Source organism: Manacus candei, unplaced genomic scaffold (assembly GCF_025592945.1).
Source record: "Manacus candei isolate 608988 ecotype Guabito, Panama unplaced genomic scaffold, ASM2559294v1 h1tg000037l, whole genome shotgun sequence".
Classification (NCBI taxonomy): domain Eukaryota; kingdom Metazoa; phylum Chordata; class Aves; order Passeriformes; family Pipridae; genus Manacus; species Manacus candei.
This window is the reverse complement of record NW_026138085.1, coordinates 10,367,858-10,389,466: the sequence shown is the minus strand read 5'-3', so window position 1 is coordinate 10,389,466 and position 21,609 is coordinate 10,367,858. Positions and strand designations below refer to the sequence as shown.

Below are 21,609 nucleotides of genomic sequence, written 5' to 3'. Positions count from 1 at the left end.
TATCTGGAAAACAAGATGTATTTTAGCAGGTTACAATTTTTTATTTTTCTTTACTTATCAACACACACTTTCTAACACGGAGAGCCTTTGAGAAATTAATTTCCATCTGAAAACAAACAAGGGCTGAAACAGTTTACAAAGGAACCCATCTTTCAAGGACATTTCCTTTTAAATTGCACAATGTGGCTCTTAGCAAGGAAAATAAATAAAACTTAATCCCTCTGCATTCCAGCTGGCATTTTTTCCCCAAGCTAGAAGTGAACAATCAATTTAAAGAAAACTCAGACTATGGCCAATTAAGGAACTCTATATCATTTCATTTATAAATACCAGATATCTATTCAATTGATTATTTTGATCCAATTAAGCTGGTTTTACATTTTAAATTCTTAAGAATTAAATCATTTATCCATGTCACAGTCCTAGGCCTTTCACATCTGTTGCTGCAAAATTCTGCAGACCGTCTGCTCTTTGGCCGTGGTATAAGTCGAGAGTGTTTCAGCTACCAGATTTATTTAAGGATGTGGATTGTAAGCCTCCAGGAAATGGCAACCACTGAGAAAATTTGTGTCTAATTACTCGTAACACAAAGAAATCTTTTCTTTTACTTTCCCTTTTTTTTTTTTTAATTTGGGTGTTGTTAGGCATATAAATTGTTTTTCTCTTTAATTGAATTTTCTCTTTAACCAGGATGGTCACCTTTAGGTTTGTGTGTGTGCCAGGTCTCTGAGCATTGTTTAATAAGCTGCTGGCATCCAGCCCCTGCTTCTTCCCTTCCAAACCCCCCCTTTTCCTCCTGACTCCATCATCTTCATCCTGGTCATCTCTGTCACTGAAAAGGAGAAGACAGAACTCTCTGGAGAGCAACCTATGGACTTTTTGGGAAGTTGTAGAGAGTTCACCAAGTTTAGCAAGCAACATTTTTCTCTGAAAGCCTTGGTTTTCAAGAGAATAAGCAATGCCTTTGAGCCACAGAATACATTTGCTGAGTGGTTTATCAACTGAATCATAACTTCTTTTATGAAAAGAGATGGAATTTCCCTGGCCAGAGTCTCCAGCTGGCACTCAGCATTCCCAGGCACAGCTGAACTGCACCAAGGAGAGAAGTCACCACACGTCTAGCCTGGGACTCCAGCAGGATACCAGGAAGTAAAATAGCCATAGTTAAAAGAAATAGGCACTGTCAAAAAGAAAATTGGTATCTTCAGGGTGTGGGGCTGTGAATTGTGATCCTTAATGTGATTGCACATGCATATCACAAAAATGGGGACCAGTCAATTATTAAATTCAGTATTGTAACACTAAGAAAAATGGAGTTTAAAGTTGCATTTACTGACAATTTTAGGCAAGAAAAGCCAAGGAGATTAGTAGGAAAACGTATTTGTCAATTCTTTCCCACAAACGTTTTTGTGGGGCAACATCACAGGCAAGACTTAGAATGAGCAATCCTGACTTGGCTAATACACAACAGCTCCAGGCACTGCAGAGACTGAAAAGCTGAAAAATTAAAGGACTCTTCGTGCAAACTCAACATGTGGGAGGGAAAATAGAGCACAAATCTCCCTGGTTGTCTCCACTGCCCTCCTCGGAGCAGCATAAACCCACAGTGGTCCACGGATTGTTCCTACCCAGTGATCACCATGACATCCTGCCAGCTCCAAACCATGCAGGCTTCCTGCCCTTTGCTATCCCGACCCAAACAAAATCCACTAACACCAGATTCACTTTCATTTGGCTACTTTCATTCTGAATCCTACCCAGCAACATAACAGGCTTCAAACAGACAGTTGTCCCCAGGAGTGGGGTGTTTTTCTAGACACCATGTCAACATTCTTGTATTTGTATCTTATTTGCCAAGGATAATTTGAATTTTGAACCAACTGAACTCAAAATCCTTGCAGAGTGTGTTCTGAAACATTCAGATAGCTTAAGCCCAAAATTTTGCCTATATTAGAAAACTATTGAGGTAGCTTACAAATTGAATTTAATCAGGAAAACAGGGACTCTGAATGAAGAGATTTTCCCATGCTGGAAAACCTTGTGCATTTCAAGAACTCTCAGCCTTGGCACAAAATTAGGTGTTTCACTAGGAACAAGCAAGGAAATAGATTCCTCTCTTGCAAAACTTTCAAAACCCAAAGGAGCTGAGAGCAATGCAGTTCAAAATGAGGCTTTCGATTCAAACTCCTCACCACAGACTTGTTTGCTCATGGAGTCCTCTCACCTTGTGTAAATGCATTTCCCTGAGCCCAGAGCAATGGGCTCTATGAATCAGCAGCACTGGGATACCACATAGGACTGACTAGACACACACCACCACATCATGTGATCAGCGCCTTATTTCCAACAAAAAACCAACCAGCCATAAAATTCCCAACTGTTCCCATTATATCACCTAGCTGGAAGCATCTTTTTGAGTCCAAATGTTCATCAATCACACCACCATCATGAGTCCACATGAAAATGATTTCAAGCCTCAGTCTACAGTTACACCCTGATCATAAACACTCAAAAAGCATTTTTTTCCTATTTACTCATGCACAGCTGCAGCGAAAATCAACTCAAAGCAGCATCTAAGAGGGAGTTCTGCACCAGACAGAGCTCAGAGGTCAGGAGTGTTCACCCACATGCTCTACAGGGCACCAAAACAGACTGTTCATTTCATTCCTTACCTCCCTGCTCCCCCAGAGCAGCCTTCCCCCCTTTTTCTCCTGTCCCTCTTCAAGTTTATTTCTTCTGCAAGTTCTTAGCTGGCCTCAGTTCTGCCAGTTCTCACTTCATCCCTGAACTTCCTGACCCACCAGATATGGCCTGCTTGGCTTATCAGTATTTATTTCCCACCCACCCCCATCCCTCACAGACGTATTTTTAAGTTCCTTCCAGAGCTAGCTGTCCCCAGCTAGCTACCTAGTTTTCAGAATATGGTATTCTGCCAGCATTTTTGAGTTGTTGAAAACCAAAAATGAAGCAAACCCAAAAACATACACATCACCTCCCTTGAACTTTCTAGTCCAGCAGATTTTACTGACAAGTTTGCTCTGCCTCGTGCATCCTGCAGCAGTGGACACACTACACCTCATTCTGCTCTTACAATTCTTTGTAAACATGTTGGCATCTAATGAAGGGAACTTCCATCTTTGAAGGAAAGGCCTGATCCTATGAACTCTGCAAGCCTCTCTCCCCTTTGTCTTTAAAATATCATATTTTTTTTCAGTAAAATCAGTGCATCAGAGCTGTTTTCATCCCATCATGCCCTCTTGCCAGGATGTAGGACTCTTGAGATTGTCTGAGCCACCACATCGTCGAGTACCTTCTCCAGCACAGAACAGTTGCTTCTGGTTCACTCCACTGGGAATACTGCAGCATCATTTCTAAAAGACAGCATGTACCTTCCTGGTCTGTCAGGCTCCTTTCCAGCGCCACATCCACATTTCCTACCTGCAGTCTTGGCAGACAGTGTGGTTGTTGAACCCACTGTGGGCCTGTTGATTCCTAACGAGCAGCCTCCAGACTGTTGCTGTAAATCCATAGTCCCTTCCTATAGCTTTTGCATTACCAGTTAGCTATGAATAATTCAGGTTATAAATTAAAAGGTTAATTGCCAAAAGATCAGCCAGGCTGAGAAACAGCTTCTTGGCATAAGCACTGAAGGTAAACCTTGGGGTTTTGTTACTTTTTCAGCACCACCTCCTGTATTCATGAAAAAAAATGATGTGAGAGTGTGGGATAGGAATGAGCTGGTGTTGATGACCCCTCTGACTCCTTTCTGCACTACAGACCTCATGTGATACCACAGGTGAGCACAAGTTCCTCTCCCTTCCCTGCATTCACCCCAATATCTGTGCAGCAGACATGACCCTCCAACCTCCCTTCCACAAGGCTGACCAAGCCTGGCTGTTCTCACCTCTTCACAGTAACCTGCTCCTTACCATGGAAGTGAGGAGATCTTACACAAAGGAAAAGTTTCCCAACACTCATGTCACAAGCTTCTGGGATTATTTTTTCACATCCAGGGATGGCAAGCAGAGTTTAGCAGAGTATCCCTCTTAAACATAATCTGTGAATTGAGGGAAAGTCTCTGTTCCACCATACTAAGGAGCATTCCATAACAGTGTTGCCCAGAAAATCCCCATTTCCTGCCTTGGCAGACTTTTAAGTGTGGTTAGAATGGAAACAGCCTAAATTAATGTAGATTGAAAGCTTGGACACATACAAAACACCCCTCTGAGAAAGATTCAATTCCACAGAAATGCGGGCATGGAAGAGCAGGACCCAGACCAGAGACTGAAAGGAGTGAAAAGATGAGTTCATGAAAAATATTCTCAACAGTTTTCTTTTTCCCCTCCCCAAACACACCAAGCTGTTAATAAAGGCTTTGGAATGATCAATGAACCACACGGTAAATCCAAATTTCTGATTAATATGTAAAAAAACCCAAAGTGGAACTGACATTTCCATCCTGTCAGGTGAGAAGGAAACAGCCCCTTGTTTGGGGCTAAGTAGCAGCAGGCACAGCCTCCAGGAGCAAACATGCCTTCGTTGGCCAAGATCTGCTGGCAGGAACCAGCGGAGTCCAGGAGCTACCACCAGGACACACAGCACTGAAACAGAAATGGGGGAGAACACAGGCATAGGGAGTTTCACTGATCTCCAAGGGGGACAAAGGGCTACTACTGCAAAACAACCTCTCAACTCATGGAATTTCAGTGCAAGAATCACATAACCAGGTGTAAAAATCTTCAAATGTAATTTATTAAGACATTCAGCTATGTCTGTCAGTCTACATCCAAATTTACTACTAAAAATAAAATAGTATCACATTTCACATTAGGAATACCGACTTTGAAAAACACTTGAGTCAAGCCTATCGTATAAATAAGTGACTAATTTCTCTTCATATCAAAATTCACATAAAAAAATTGCCTGCCCCCTACTCCCGCCTATTTCCCCACCCCAGTCCCTTGTTCTACTTGAAGCCATGATGAATGTAAAAATTTAAGTATGGACATGTCCTTGTCAAAGAAAAAAAGGTGCAAACCTATTAACAGCTTTAAAAGTGGCATTTGCGGAGTCTGATCATACACAATAATGTACTCATTCCCAAAGTGCAAATATCGCCAGAGTTTAATACTGTTTTAATTCAGCTGCAAGGATTAAACATTACACAGCACAGTATAGCAAGGCTTCTCTCCGTGCCCTAAAACTCATCCCACTTTCCTCCTTGCACATGGCAGCAGAGGTCAAAGTGTTCATTAGAGCTTTAGTTTACTTCATGCAGCCCAGACTGTGCCCATTATTAGCAAAAGTTTCATATACATCAAAATACTGACGACTCCGTCATAAAAGTCAAGAGTCACTATAGATTACATGAATTCAAATGCAACTGCCCCAAGAACACCCAAAGCATACACACGACGTATTAGGAGTGCTTCCATCTTCTCGTACAATCACTGCTGTTACATCTTTGATTTTTGCTTACGTGCCATAAAAAAACGTCAGCAACCAAAGCTGCACATCAGTCAGAGACTGGCAACTCACGGCCTTTAACACCCCTCAGGACCCTGGGACACAGCTGTATGCAACCCCTCTTCCTGACCAAAACCAAGCCAGCGTTCTGTCTGGCTACAACCTCTCACAGACCTTTCGCTTCTCTTACCCCTCATCTACATCTTGAAAACACTCTTTTTCACTGCTATTTATTTCCAGACATCCTTCCTATGCCCACAGTTCAGAGAGCTTCTGGAGTCATTTCTACTACATCTCACTGGAGTTACCGCTACCAAGCAGCCCATAAAATTCAGCATGGGAGATTACATTTTGACCAGCAATAATAGCTACACTTCTTTCACAGCTGTGGAAGGACTGGTTTTCTTCTGAGTCAAACGTGGATCTCTGAAATGTAGCCTCAGAGCTGGACACAAACCCTTAGATCTCGAGCAGAGCATCCCTCCTGGGTTGCAATTAGTTCTGCAGCACAAGCTGCTCCCTGGGTGGCCTCACAGGGGCTTTTGTCACTGTCCATGCTGTGAGACCCCCCTGGATGGGCAGAGGCCTCCAGGTTGTCGTGTCCATCGGCAGCCTGGCCCTTGCCCCTGCTCGGGTTGTCTTTCACACCTGGCCTATCGTCACATTCAGCACCAGGCGGCTCAGCTGCGTCTCCAGGCCTGGTGTTTTGCTCTGCAGGAGGATTTGGCTGTTGCACTGGCTCTGGTCCCAGTCCTGGTAGCTGTGAAGGGCTCTTCAGCTGGCAGTGGCACAGAGGACAGGTTTCTTGCACGTACAGCCATTTCTTAAGACAACCCGCATGAAAAAAATGGCTACATGGTGTGATTACAGCAGTTTTCATATCCTGAAAGACACAAAGAAAGATCTTATTATTTATAACCCATTCCTCTCCTCTTGCCCCACACATCTAACGGGTCCACCAGGCATGGAGGAGACAGAAGCAGTCCACAGCCAAGCAAGAGAAGGTTCCTTCCTTCATACCAACAAGCCTCCATATGAGGAGCAGCCTGGAGAAAAGGAGGCTCAGGGGGGAACTTCTTGCTCTCTACAACTCCCTGACAGGAGGTTGTAGCCAGGTGGGGGTCGGGCTCTTCTCCCAGGTAACAAGCAACAGAAGAAGACATGGGCTCAAGTTGTTCCAGGGGAGGTTCAGATTGGACATCAGGATGAATTTCTTCACTCAAAGGGTTGTCAGGCATTGGAAGGGGCTGCCCAAGGAGGTGATGGAGTCATTATCCCTGGAAGTGTTCAAGGCATGACTGGATGTCGCACTCAGTGCCATGGTCTAGTTGATAAGGTGGGGATCTGTCAAAGGTTGGACTCTATGGTCTTGGAGGTCTTTTCCAACCTTAATGATTCTTTGACACACACACAGTTCAAACACGGGACGGGTCTGGCTTTTTATACTACAGGCATTAGAAATTAGGTAAAAAAATCTTTGTTTATAAGGTATAATTAAACACATGCTTTTGCAGGATAAGAGTCACAGGATTGGCTGGCTCAAGAAACAATTGTGCAAGACAAAACAGCACAATTACAGATACAACATAACAATATCACACCAGGAATTAAGTGACACCCTAAACTCTGTCAGCTGAGACCTACATAGTCTGGTGTTTCAAACACAGTTGTTCAATCTGGCAGATTCAAAGAATTTGTATCAAGCTTAGTGTCACTCCAATCATACTCTAATTGCACACTACTAATCTTAGGGTGATTCCTTCACTGTCACATATAACTACTATTTGTATTCAAGAGTAAGAGACTTTGGAGCCAGAAGTGTGATAAAGATATTACTTTCAGCATTAATGTCTGAGGTCCTTACATCTGCTGGCTTACACTAGCAAGACCCTTAACCTTTTGATAATTAGGTTTCTGCTACAAAACTGACACTGCACATAAAGTAGCAATGACTGCAGAGACTGAGCTGCTTCTACAGAATAATAACAAATCAGCCACTGAGAATACATTGTCTTTCACTAACAAAATCTTCCACTAATGAAGAAAGGGCACATTTGCTGCTACTGAGACCAGCTCAACCCAAACACAAGAGGTGTCAAAGCAGCTCAAGGACACAGTTTGTTGTGTAACTGGAGAAATAAGAATGACAGTTTAAACAAATCTGTTCAAAGCAATCTCCTCATTCATAAAGCCTATTCAGTGACAGTGCTCCAAATCAATTTTCACAAGGCAGAAAACTGGGTAATTCCAGTAACTTACTGAGGACACTATTATTCATTAAACATAATTCAAGTAACTTATTTTACTAGTTGCAGACTGAATTTGATAGTCTGGAGGTAATTCAATTCAAGTCAATATTTTGACACTTCCATTCCTACCTGGTAGCAGATGGCACAGATATCATTGTGCTGCTCCAGCTGCTCTTTCGTGGCCACGGGCAGTGATTTTATCTTATTCACAGCGTCTCTTCGAAGAAGGAAACTTTTCCAGCCCAGCTGGGCCCGCAGCCACACATTATAGTAGGAGTGAATGAAGATGATCACAGAACCCATCACGGTCCATTCACCAAAGATGGTTTCTGAGACCCCATAGGCCACCACGCAGAGCGCGACCAGGAACTCCAGCAGCCGGTACGTGCCGTTCACGTAATAAATCACATCGTCCATGTTTTCTACAGGCTCTTTTCTGAACTCCTCCACCATAAACAAAACATAAATGAAGAGTGTCCCAAGCACCTGTAACACAGTTGAAGGCCACGAGGTCAGCATTCAATCCTGAACTGGGATCATTCAGCATTGTCCACTGAGCTCTGTACACACAATACCCCAAACTGGACAGAGGGCATCCAAGTCCCAAAGTAGTGAAACTGTTGCTGAACTTCGAGACAAATAAAAGTCACTCTTTCTTGTAAAGCATTTAAGCTTGTTCCCAAGTACCTTCCCTTCTGTACCTTCCTTAGTCCAGAGCACAGCTTAGTTGATTTAACAAAAGTTCTGAACATCATGAGGGACACTTTTATAAATGTAATAATTAAAAAAATCAAGTTACAACAAATACAATAAAAAACATTTCCTCTATTTACACTGATGTGTTTTGAACATCAAATTGCTTTCAAAGATCTGCAGCTAAGTAATGACACAAATGAGTACTTGGGGAAAAACCTTTTTCCTATAATCGTTACACCCTCAAAAGCCTTCTGGAGTTACATTTTGAAATAGACTTCTATTCACCTATGTTCTCAGCTCACACCAGGAGCTCCTTAGCCTCAGATACAGTATAAAGGAAGAGATTTTATATCATCTTTTGTAATTCTGCCCTTCTATCATCCCTCCTCTTTTCTCATCAAGTATTTCCCCCCTCAGAGTAACAGGATCGCAGTTAATGCTTCACAGGGCTAACGTTCTTACCTGAAGAGAGGTTAAAATACTGCTGGAGATAATGATCAACAGCCAGAAATCCATGTGGAAAAACTGACAAATCATGTAGGCCATGTATGCAGGGAACACGAGTAAGAACAGACAGAGGCTGACTGCTCGGAAGTGCTTCCACAGACTCCTGCAAACAACACAATAGGGTTTTATTTTTCAAGTCAGATTTGACTGTCAGAATAAGAACAGACTGCCTGCTGGATGTAGGTCTGTCAGATGTTTGCTCCAGGCTTTAACTTGTTGAAAAGAGTTTCTATTTTACTTGGGCACAATCTCATTCCCATCTTTCATGCAAGCCTACAACTATGGAAAGTTCCCTCTCATCTGACCTTTGCTGTTTTCAATAGAGACAAAAATTATGGGCAAAAATTCACTTACAGTAACTGTCATACTGGATCAAGTCAGTGGTTAGACAAAAAAAGTATCTGATATACTGAGTGTTTCAGATGAAAGTCCTGTAACTGTTTGGACACTTCTCTAAATAAATAAGAGGTATCTAGATTATATAATTCTTGCAACTCTTTTGTATCTTTTTGCTAATACGTGTGGGGCAATGCTATTTCCTTCCATCACCAGATTTAACCCTACTGCCTTTAGAAGTATATTCCCCAATTCAGAGATCACAAAAGAAGAAAGGTAGCAGGACTTGAACATTCATCTCTGCCAGTCCTTTCTCTGCTTCTGTCATTTACTTCTTCCTAATCTCCTCCCCAGCCTAAACACACCATCAATCTTTTTACAGTCACCCACTTGTGAAGGCTTTCAGAATATCTTGAGTAATTTACTATACTACCTCTACTTGTTCCTCAGGTTTTGTTTCAATCTCATTTAGCTCTGGAAATGAGGTGCAGAAAAAGTGAAACTATTGGGGGACAGGACAGCAGCACAAATTGGTTAATCATTTAGTCTGAAGAAACATCACAATGCTACTCTGAGGTCTGAAATTCTGTGTCTGTGGGTGAGGGAGAAAGTAAGAGCTGAAATGGAATTTATCCCAATCCTAGATAATTTAGAACTGCCTGGGAGATTTGGCAAAAGAATTAAACTCACTGTCACCACAGAATGCTTGTTTAAGCTGGGCAGATGCTTATATCCTGCCTCTACTCCCTTTCTCTCTGTTACTATATTGGAAGTTAAGGTTGCTGCAGACAGAACACATTGGCTACAAGTAGCCTCCAAGCTAAACAAACTACACATAAACAAACCTCTTTTCATTTCTTCACTTACAGGTTACGGAAAGGGAAAAAGCCAAAGCAATTAACAAACATACAAACAGATTAACATGAAAACACCAGATACCACCAAAACAGCTCTTCAAAACACAAATTAAACTAACCCACATGATCAGAACATGTGGGACACTAATGCAAACCTTCTGCCTCTTACTTTGTGCCAGTAAACCCTATCATTTTGAGATCATAGCCTCACCAAAGGAATAGATTTTACAATATCTAATACAGGGTCACTCCTAGAAACTTCTCACCCTCAATAGCTGTGTGAGATCACTGCATTAGAGGGATACCCACCCAACTACAGCAGAGGTTAAGAAAAACCATTTGCAAATCTGCACAATGGAGTGTGGGTGGGGAGAGCACAGTCCTGGATTGCTTAACTGAGACCACAGTGCACTGACACTCCTGCTAGGGAGAGTAACCAATGAGCAGTTTTACACAGGGAGTGGGCAGCCAGCAGCTGCAGAGCAGTGTGGTCTTGCACAGGTTGGATGGACACAGTCCTGAGCAGGAGCAGCTGACCAAAGTCAGCCCTGTTTGTCAGCGCAGAGTATGGTGAAAAGTATTAGTGTGTGCCCTTGAGGGGGGTAAGACAGAGAGGGAAAAACTAGAGAATTTAGACTAGAGAAGAAATCTGCATACAGAAAAAAACAGGGTAACTTTACAAGCTACTAAAAAGCCAAATTAGACCATCAATTACTAGTTTATCACCTCCTAAAAGAGCATTGAGTAACTTTCAGTTTAGGAAACCAGTGTCTTACTTGTCCCTTGAGGCTCCCAATGCCAAGACAATGGGATCAGCAATTTCCAGCATGGACTGAAGTATGGATGCCACCACAATGAAAAGAATAATACTGAGCAGAAACGCCCGATGCACAACTTGGAGCTCTATCAAACCTGTCTGCACAGCCAGGATCAGGAGTGTGACTCCTTCAGTCATTCCCCTGCAGATCAACACAGTCAAAAGAACAATTAATCACATCTGTGTGTCAATGTTGGTTCAAAAGTACATCTAGAAACACCAGGAAATAAGCTGTTTCTGTCCCAACCTTTCACATGTCCCTGGTTTTAGGTTTCACCGACGTCCCTGCTAAGGCTCTAACCAGAGGGGAATGTTTCCAGAAATGCTGAAGAGTTTGGGTTAGAAACCAGCAGATTTCTTGACAAGCAGCATCTGGGCTACATCCAGCTCAGACATCATCCAGTACAAAGCATTTTAAGGACCCAGGTTGCATCTTAAGAGGAGGAACCCCCCAGCCCCAGTGTTGCCTACACAGCCCTGTCCTGTCTATATCTGGGCACCAGTCAGCCTCATTCCTAGACCACCAGGAAGACCCTCTCTACTTGTTATATTTCCCCATCACCACTCTCTTGTCTGTCCTTTGGCCCTTGTTTTAACACCCCACCAGGTGCCCAGTTTAGGCAAATTAGCAATTTTGCCATTTTTCAGTTTATTCCCCTTGTACCTAAACCAAATACAACTGTCCACTTCTTTCTGGCTTGGAACCTCAGATTGACTTTAATATCACTGTTTGACACAGTCAAACACATCACCCAGAAGTATATGCTTTACCAAATGTAGACTACTCCTAGGTAGCCCAAATTTATACCTAGGAATCCCATCTTGGAATCCAAAACATAAAACATTCTTTTGCATATGATCTGAAACCTTCTATAGAGTTAAGGGCTGGAGTAACTGACAAAGGCACTGTCAGATCTAGGATCCCAATTTCATACCAGACAAGTTTGGACAAGCATGAGAAAAGGCAATTTCTATATTTTGGCTATTTACAAGCAATTTAAACCTCATAGAGTAGTAATGTTTCATATGTGGCTACAGGGGAGATGAGGAAATGAAAATAAGAAGTGTTCATATTATTAATGCTTGTGAAAATTTTTCAGTGACTCATGAAAATGAAAGCATTAAGACAATCAAACTGTGCAATTGTAAATCCCAACTAACAGCCCTGAACCTGTTGGAGAAATGAATCATCTCCCAAGAAGTCTGTAAAAAAGTATTTTCACCTCAAATCCTTCCAATACACACACACAGACTGGCAAACAAAAAGCCAGTCAAGGATACCTAAGAGTTCAAAAGTGAAAAAACTGCAATGCCACCCACATATTTCTATATAAATCCCTTTTCAGTCTGTTTTTTTTCTCAACCCAAGGCACACTGTGGCACTTACCTGTTCATAGCAGGATCATTCATGAATGCTCGGTAACCCTGCAAGTAAAACTTGCAGAGAGTCAGAACTCCCAAAGCAACAAAAGAGACTGTGAAGACCAATCCCAGCAGTGAGTACGGAGTGCTACAGCATTCGGCAATACTGGGAGGGGAGAGGGGAAAAGAAACAGAAAGGAAAGGTTGATCAATTAAAAACAGTGTGATGAGCTCTCCCCGTGTCCTGTTAACTGTTCAAGTTGGTTTTAAAGCAAAACTGGATTGGTTTAATGAAAATATTCAAAGCTCTACAGCACTGTTAAATCCTCCAACAGAAGAAAAAGATGAGATGTATTCTATTACTTCTTTCCAAGATATAAGTTCATCCCAGCTCCCCACTGGAGCCAGGGCTGTGCTGTGACATTCCTGCAGTCCCCTCAGCGCGGTGCCACGCGGTGGCACTGTCCTGCTGTCACTGGGCAATCAGAACCACAGGCAATCCCACCCAGCTGACTCGCTGGAACATCAGCCAGCACCACAAACACAGAGTGAGAGCACATGGATTCACTTAGGCACATTCTCCTCATACACACAGTAACACAAACAAACATCAAACTAGTAAGTCCTGTTGGGAGACTGGGGGCTGTTTGGCAGCATTCACACCAGGTTCAGGTAGGCAAGACCTGTCTGAATTTCTAATGGCTGAGCCAGAAGCAGCAGAATAAGAGAGTGGAGGACACTCCCGCTCAGGAGGCTTCTTCCTCTCTGTTACTACAGCAGAGGAACCCCAAAGACTGACACCCCAGACTACATCTGACGGTGTTGAGAAGAGCTGCATCACTTCAGCTCCCTCACCTTCAGGCTGCTCTTCTGCTGGTCCTGGCACTGCGATATTTGAATGTGCTTCGGCTTCTGAAACACAGCACTGCCACTGCCAGGTAAAAACCCAGCTGCTGTCAGGGGTTACACATCTGGAAATCCTCACATATATAATCCAAGGTAACACACTGACACCTCATTCATTTAAAAAAAAGAAAAAAAAAAATCTTCATTTGTTCCTCAGGACAGCAGTCTTGTGAGGAGAGAAAGTGCCGTGGCCAAAAACATGTCCTGCTAATTAACCAACTGATGAGTGAAGCAGTCCAGTGCTCTGACAAAAGAGTTTGAGGAAGCATATGCTTCAAAAATAAACAAAGCTCATCCAAGAGGCATTTACTTTGTCTCTTTTAGTGACTACTTAAACCGGAAATCTCCTTTGAAAGCAATTCACAGCAGAAAACGTTGATGTGTTTACATATACAATGTACAGTGCTTCCGGTAACCCTCCAAATCCTGCCTGTTTACCAAGCCAAGGGGGGTTGAAAAAGTTTTTAAATGTTCCTGTAGGTCAAGGTAGTGAGAAATACAGTACTTAAAGCAGTTATTTCTGTAGAATATTTGAGGAATTCTAAGGTTTGCTTCAAAAGAAATGATTAGAAATTAAGAATCCTGGCTTTTCTGCCTGATGTCCAATATTTTTTTGTTTGAGTCATTTTAGGACTCTTTTTAAACTTGATCTACTATGTAAGGGTCCCAGAGGAGCTTAAGAGCTCAAAGAGAAGCCTGAGGAGCTTTATTATGTTTATGTGTCAAGCACAATTTATAAATTGTCCCAAAGAGTTGAACTCTTCATGGCTTCCCAAAAATCACAGCAGTTACAAATCCATGGAAAAGATTTTGAGATGAACAAGGAAAATGACAGACACAGAACAGTTTTAAACAGCAAATCCTGTTTGTTTTAACTTTGAGACTTGGGTGCTTTGGTTGCTTAGATGAGCTCAAGAATGTGTCCCACACCGAAATGATAAAACAAGACATACAAGGCTCAGAAAGCAACATGAGCATGAATAAAATATCACTTGGACTGAACTTCAGCTGAAACATCTCAGACTTAAAACCAATTTATATACTGAAAACAACTTCTGGACCAATGCTCTAATTATAGCTATTCCCTTCTCAGAGGAATATTTTGCTTTCTTTGAGAACTCTTCCACAGTTCTGAATGGGATCCATGCCTTTGGAGGACAAGCTTAACAGATTTTGTATACATGGTCACTGTAGTAAGGACAAATATTTCATGGGTATCCAAGTGCAATAAAACCAATATACATATCTCATCTTTCAAAGAGCACCAACATTCACTTCAATAGACAGTCAACAGAGAAAACTAATTATTTGCAGATAAGTCAATTACCTGGTCAAGAAGAGGAAGAGGAGCCTCTCTCTCGAGGCAGGCTGGTCCCGTGTACTGAAATAGGAATAGATCTGAAGAGCAAATAAAACAAGCCAGAACACCATGAAAAGCACTGGGACGACCAGTTGGTTCCACAGAGACATTCCCAGCGCCAGGAGCCCGTACACCTCCACCACCTGGGCAAGACACAAAAAGGCAATTTGTTATTGGGTCATAGCATCTGGGATTTGACGACAAAAGGACAGTCAACAATATATTCACAACAGCAAAGTAAATCTACTTTGCAGACCGGTTTTTAAGAAAAAAACTTAATACCTCAGACATTTTATGTGTAAGTATCTCAAAAAGGAACGCGTACCTAATCCACCAAGTGTTTAGAAATTCATGCTTAAGACTTATTTCAGAAGACTCTGAAGCTCAAATTACTTCTTTTGTATTGCAAAGACTAAGTTACAATGCAGTAATTTCCAAGAAGCTGGAACTTCATATAGCTGGGCTTATTACAAAAGGTCTAAAGGAAAGCACTCATAACTACTGATTCCTCATCACCTGCTTCCCCCACAGTGACATACAAGCCATAATGGCAAGGAAATTTTAGCAAATGCTAAAAATGCTGCCTACTTAGTCTTTCATGGCAAGCATGAGGGATATCCCATTAATGGGACATGCTGCAGTACGTACAGGGGCTGATGGACAAGCAATTGCTGCTGGCAGTGGTGCAGTGCCAAGCTCCCGTGCTCAGCTTTGCCCACAGACTTATGAAGGAAGTGCACCTGCCCGGGGGAGACTCCTCTGGCCTGGGACCAATGCAAGCAATCCTGTGCAGCTCCTGGCAGAGGGCTCCACCACATCAGAAAAGGGTCATGCTATGCTTATAATGTAGATTCATAACCATGAGGCATTTCTGGCATCTTCTGCTGCAAACAGCCAGCCAAGGGTCTGGGCCTGCTTTTAAATTATACCCTCAGGCACAGTCTAACATACACTAACAGTCCACTTGTTAGGGCTGTCTCAGTGTTTAACATCCCAATATTCACCAAGCTTTGACACTGACAATCACAATCAAATCCAGCCTAAAATAGCAGTAAACTCTCAAACACCACGATGAAGGACCCACTGAAAATTAACAACTGCTCAAAGTTGTAGCAATGGAAATACAACTAGGAAAATATTCCAGATAGAACACCAATATCCTCCTTTGGAATATGCACACTAAGCTTGATTTGTAGCAGAGTTGCACCCAGTTACACGACCACAGTATTAGCCAATATATTTTCTGCTCTGTTTCAGGAACACAGGCAAAGAGCAGCGAGCTCTTGAAAAACAAAAATCCTGCTTTCCCATATTCTCAATACAAGTCAAAACCTACTCACACATAACTATTCATTCCAACTCTACTCCATGCATTTACAAAAGCAGCATCCAATACTCTTATAAACCCAGTGACATGTTATAAAGTTTCTATCCTTTTTTCTGTATTCCCAAGGAAAAAAGTCTTCATGCCTTCTGCACAAAAAGTCAGGAGAAAGAGTATGATCAGTGTCCAAAGGCCAAGCACAAGGAATATTTCTTCCTCATGATGACAACATTGTAATACAGCCCAGCATTGAAAGGTATAAAACACTGGGATGGAGCAAGGGGGAGACAAGCAATCCTAGAGATGAGGAGGAAAACTCGGTAACAACAATATTTAGAATTCTGACAAACAAAACAAACAAAACAAATGAGCAAGAAATAACTATTTCCCCCCTCAACCTGGAATGTATTTGCAATTAAAACACTGGTAAGATACTGAAGTGTTTTGAATGTGTCTAATAAAAAATAGATACAAGTCTCAAATCCACATCCAACCTGAATTTGACTTCAGGAAGTTAAACTGTGTATCCATTCATGCACGTGGAAAATGGAAGTGCTGGTTCCAACCTGTTTCAAGGCTCTGAACTGTACAAAGACATGCAAATTTTACCCCAAAAGTTAACCCTCTAAATAAAGAGTAAGCAAGATTTTCCTATTCTCCCTGGAAAACAGGATATTGAAGCTTTGCCAGTTAGCTCCTGAATTAGTTTTTATCATCAAATCTACAAGCCAGGGAAGATTTTGATTGGATATTAGAAAAAATTTCTTCCCTGAAAGGGTGGTCAAGCGCTGGAACAGGCTGCCAAGGGCAGTGGTGAAGTCACCACCCCTGGAGGGATTTAAAAGATGTGTAGATGCAGCTCTTAGGAACATATTTTAGTGGTGGCCTTGGCAGTGCTGGGTTAGCAGTTGGACTTGATGATCTCAAGAGTTCTTTTCCAACCTAAACAAGTCTATGATTCCATGGATGAGGTCAGACCATGCTAGGTGCTGTACAAACACGGAAGGATAATCCTGCTCTAAAGACCAACTACATACAAAATAAATAACCACACATCAATGATCAACATGACAGGCTGAGACCTTGGCACACCAGGCACCTACTGCTGCCAAGTTTTTGTTTGCACATGACAGATATGACAGCAAACAAGAGCTTTAAAGAAGGCTTTGAAAGAGCTTAACAAGTTAGTTTTCAGATTACTTCTGGACCAAAGAGCAGAAGGAAAAAAAAAACAGTGTCTTGGTTTGAAAAAAATCCAGCCAGTGGTGAGAGCTGAAACAGTAAGTCAGTCAAAAGTCAAGCAAGCATCAATCTTTTTATGTTGAAATATATATAAGGATGTATAAACCTATATACTTTATATAAAAAAACATGACGTGTGATGTTTTTGTAGCACTGAGAAAGTAAATTTTCAACTAAGCATGTATCAGATGTCAAAGCATTAACAAAATGGACACATGTCAGATCAGTCTTCTCTGTTTCTGCCACCTTTTGCTCAAGGTCTCAGCAATGCTGCTGTTCTAAAGAAAATACCTTTCAAATCACTGTGCAAGTTACAAATCACTAAGTCAGTGATTATTAAGAGTCAAAATCACCTTCAGTGTTACTCCCTATTTAACACTTCTATAATTACACACACTTTTCATACAGAAGGCATTTCTTGAAATGAACAGTGAATGCACAGGGATTTCCTTGCTCATTTAATGAGGCTTTAAATGTATTCCATTCTGGCACGATCTTATCTTTTAGCCTGGATTTGGGAAGGAATAATCAATGTCCAAGCACAGTGGACATGCTCAGCTGGCCAGCAGCATAAATCAGGCTAATACAAAGCTATCATAAAATTACAGAAAGAAGATGCCACGGATCAGAGCACATTCAGATTGCTAAGAAAGCATGAGTTAGCACACACACACGCACACAGGTGCACAGAAGACAGCCAAAGTACTACTTTATTTCTTCCTGCAAAAAAGGCTCAGGAAAAGGAAAATAAAATTGTTACATTCGCCATCTTACCTGGACAAGCTCTCTGTATGCAGATTTCGCCAAGTTATAGGGCACCAGAAGATTTGATGCCAGAAAGTAGAGAACTTCCAAACCAGTGAAAATCATGGCGAACTTGTTGATGATGACGATGGTTTCCAGCGGGACGAGGCAGAGCCGTGCCAGGAGAGGGAGCATGTGGGCAGAGAACAGCCAGATCTGCTTGGTTTTCATGACGCAGGAGCAGAGTGTACACACCACCAGCTGCCCTGGAAACGCGACACAGCATTTCAGAATCAAGCTGATTATCCCCTTCAGGAAAAAGCGTATTTTAATACTTTATCTTTCCAGAACACAGTTATCAACATCCAGCATATTTCGACGGCTGTAACTAGGACATCTCTGTTATGAAACCAGGCTCTTCCGTGTCTTTTGCTGGGTCACTAGAGTTACCCTTTTCAAACTGTGCATGCTTTCACTTCACAGATTAGTGAGCTGTAAACCCTAAACACATGCAGAATCAGATTAATACGAAGTCCCAGAAATAAGTCATATAGAGGACAAACCAAAAGTCATCTCACTTTTTCTTTACCATCCCCACCTCAGCTGAAGTCCAGCTACACTATTTCATCCCAATCCACACAAAAAAAGCAATCAAAGGTCCCCAATGGCTTTTAGAACAACAATATTTATACTGTCAAGAGGAATTACTGGCCAAGAATAGCAACAGGAGAACAGCCAGGTCAGCAGCTGAGACTTCAGTAACTTCATAACGCCCCGAGACAGTTGCTCAAAATTATCACTGAAGCTTGCAAGTGAGAGATAATTAACAACTAAATTCTCTTTAATAATTGGTGGGGACACAATCACATCTCCCCCCTACACCCAGAGATTTGGAGGGTGGTATTTCTAGGGCAGACCACTCCATTATAGCTGCTCCTATCAGAGTCACTGGAAGTTGTATCCTTGATCCCAGAGGAAACAGCATGGGGCAAAAGGCACATTACCTGTATAAGAACAATTCTCACTCATCATTTTGCAGTAAGGAAAAATACTGCTGTGTATTATTTGAAAACAGACCCTTGTTCACCATCTATGTCAGCTTATATCCAAAAGCCACAATATGTGGTACTAAACCCAAGTGCTTATGCACTGTTTTGGAACAATCTCCACTAATGTTTGCATTTCACAACTCTTCCTGAAACCAGGAGCTAGGCTTAGCAAAACAGAGGAACCAAATCAAGGCTAGTAACATCTCTAGGTCAGTGTGAACTCCATGTGCTCACAATAAGCTCACTGACCTTGTAAGCCCTTCTGGAGGGGCAGGGGAGGGAAGCTGCGAGAGGAGAAACAGCAGTACCAGGGTTTTGCTTTCATTCTGCCAAGCTTCCCTACCTGGGGGGAAAGACTTCTGCTTTCAAAATAACTGCAACTGAGCTGAAAGACATCTCTAATCTCTACTGCTTAAGCATACAAAGTTCTCCCTCCTTCACACTGTCCTCTTTCAAGTTTAATTCCTACTGTCAATTTGCTAGATGTATTTTTGAATTAGCAGATGTCTTTTCAGAACAAGCACCGTTGCTCTCAGCAAGACACTATCAGCATACTGGGTCTTATAAGCCTCAGAGAAAGTTACTCTACTCATCTTTTTCAACATTCAGCAGACTCCAGCTCTGAAGCATTCTCCCTCTGCTTTGTTGTTCTCTGCCCACACACACGTTGCTACAACCCTATTTAAGACACCACCAGCACACTGCTGTGCTGTAATATTCAGGAGCCTGGCAGGTAGCTTGTGAGGATTTCTGCGACTCGCGGTAACTAAGGCAACCCAGCTTCACACACAAAGGGACACAAACACCAGCATCCAATATGTTCTTCAGGATTTACTCAGTGTCGTCATCTGAAATAAAGCACTGCGACAGCATCACATTAAACAATCCAGTGCTTTTTGGGATGACTCTAGAGCTCTCCACTCACAAACTAGAACCTCTGAGTCCAGTCTTATCTCAGTAAACAGCTAAACCTGCTTTCCTCCAGCAGCCACGTGCCAAGAATGCTGTTGTCCCTGCTCAACTCTGACCCTCCCACCTTTTTAATTTAAACACCAATCAAAAGCTGTTTGTCATGGGAAGAGAGCTGTACACACCAGCAAAGGAAGTATATGGAGCACTTCCTCTAGAGGTCCCAACCTCTCTCCTGAAGTGTGCACCTTGTCAATTCTCAACCTCTTTAGGAAGGGAGTGAATGTCTCCAACAAAACTTTGAGTGATGGGACTTCCCATTTTAAACTGAGGCAGCAGCACCTTCATTCAGGACAGCCAATCTATATCTGGGGAATCTATATCAGGGGAAATTAAGAATGGGGATATTAAATATGTTAACATGCACACACTTGCTAGTACAGTCAAGCACCTACTTCTGAAACACCATTACAATATGGAGACACTTTAGTCTGACACCCACTACAACCCAAAACTATACTGGATAAAATCAGTATTATCTTTTCCTCCCTTATTTTGACTCTTGGTTTAGTTTCTGTCTAAGTGTTACTGATGACACAATGCCTCCTGAATCTCCTCCTGCCCAGGCCTGCCTGCAGCTTTGTGAAGCTCTCTGAGGGATTCTGCTTTACCATGGGACCCTGCATTGCACCTGAGAGAGATTCAAAGGACTGATTACAAACATTTTCTCACAGAAACATGCTAAAAGCTTTAGTTGTACTTTGGCGTCATTTGAGGAGACAGCAAAACATACACAAGAGAGAAGAAACTATAACTAAATAACATTTCCTTGAAAATTACCAATGTTATTTCTATTAAAAATACTAAAAGCAAAGACAAATGCCACAATTGGAAGTAAGGATGCAGGCAAACAGGAGATGTGTACATTCTGGCAGACCTAACATACTGTTGGGTAGTAAACCCATTTCTAGCTGCCAGTAGCAGCTGCAAGTAAACAGAAAGCAGCTGAGTTTTGCCAACAGTACATGGTTGACTAAATCTGTCAATAATCTGATGAAAACCATAGATCTTACTGAAAGGAATTAAGGAAGATTTTTCTTCCAAGCTTGTCTCAGGTTTAATTTTATAATATACATGGGGTGTGTGTATTCCAGTATCCTCTCAGAAGAACATATGGTTTGGTGTAACAACCTTAACGCTGCATTTATTCTCTTCCAGTCAAAGTTCAAAGGCCAGGAAAACAGTCTAGGAAGTCCAGTTCTTCAGGATTTGAGATTTTTAGGTAGAGAAGTCATCTCAGCCATTAATCAAACACAATTTAAATGTACTTTTGACTTCTTATTCCTTAACTCTTTAATTAGAAATATCCTGGAGACTCTGTAAAAAAACCAGTAGCCTGTAGTCCCCTGCACACACCCACAGACATATTTCTCATGTTTTGTAAGAGACCAATAATGTTCATCTCTAAACCCAATAAAGAATTAATACGTGTACAACGCTTGAATTGACAAAATCACCACAAATGCACGTTATTGTTGAAATTTCTCTAGTACTTTCACATAAATATTACTATAGACAAGCCAGTTGTCTCGAATCAAAACTTATCTGACAGTAACAACCTCAATCCAACAATAACACAGCGGCAGAGCACGACAAACACACCTGGAAAATATTTCAGAGCTGCATAGAAAAGGCCAGGCAGGATACAGGTATCCTCCCATGCCTTTTGCATATTAATAAGAATCACAACTACTAAAAGTAATAAAAGAGAATTGAAACCAAGAG

At 41.9% G+C, this 21,609-nt stretch overlaps 2 protein-coding genes across 2 annotated transcripts in view; both read right to left on the bottom strand.

Moving 5' to 3' along the window:
• Window positions 1-21,609, bottom strand: part of LOC127473973 (ovoinhibitor-like) — a 225,811-nt gene that overhangs the window by 92,064 nt on the left and 112,138 nt on the right. The window lies entirely within an intron of this gene.
• RNF145 (ring finger protein 145) overlaps window positions 4,731-21,609 on the bottom strand; it is a 47,028-nt gene continuing 30,149 nt past the window's right edge. The window contains exons 5-11 of the mRNA XM_051794237.1: window positions 17,897-18,132; window positions 14,524-14,699; window positions 12,316-12,456; window positions 10,888-11,070; window positions 8,874-9,021; window positions 7,845-8,201; window positions 4,731-6,349 (exon numbers count right to left, since the gene is read on the bottom strand). Coding sequence (XP_051650197.1) covers window positions 5,906-6,349; window positions 7,845-8,201; window positions 8,874-9,021; window positions 10,888-11,070; window positions 12,316-12,456; window positions 14,524-14,699; window positions 17,897-18,132 — 1,685 coding nt within the window. The 3' untranslated portion in view covers window positions 4,731-5,905. The remainder of the gene's footprint in view (window positions 6,350-7,844; window positions 8,202-8,873; window positions 9,022-10,887; window positions 11,071-12,315; window positions 12,457-14,523; window positions 14,700-17,896; window positions 18,133-21,609) is intronic.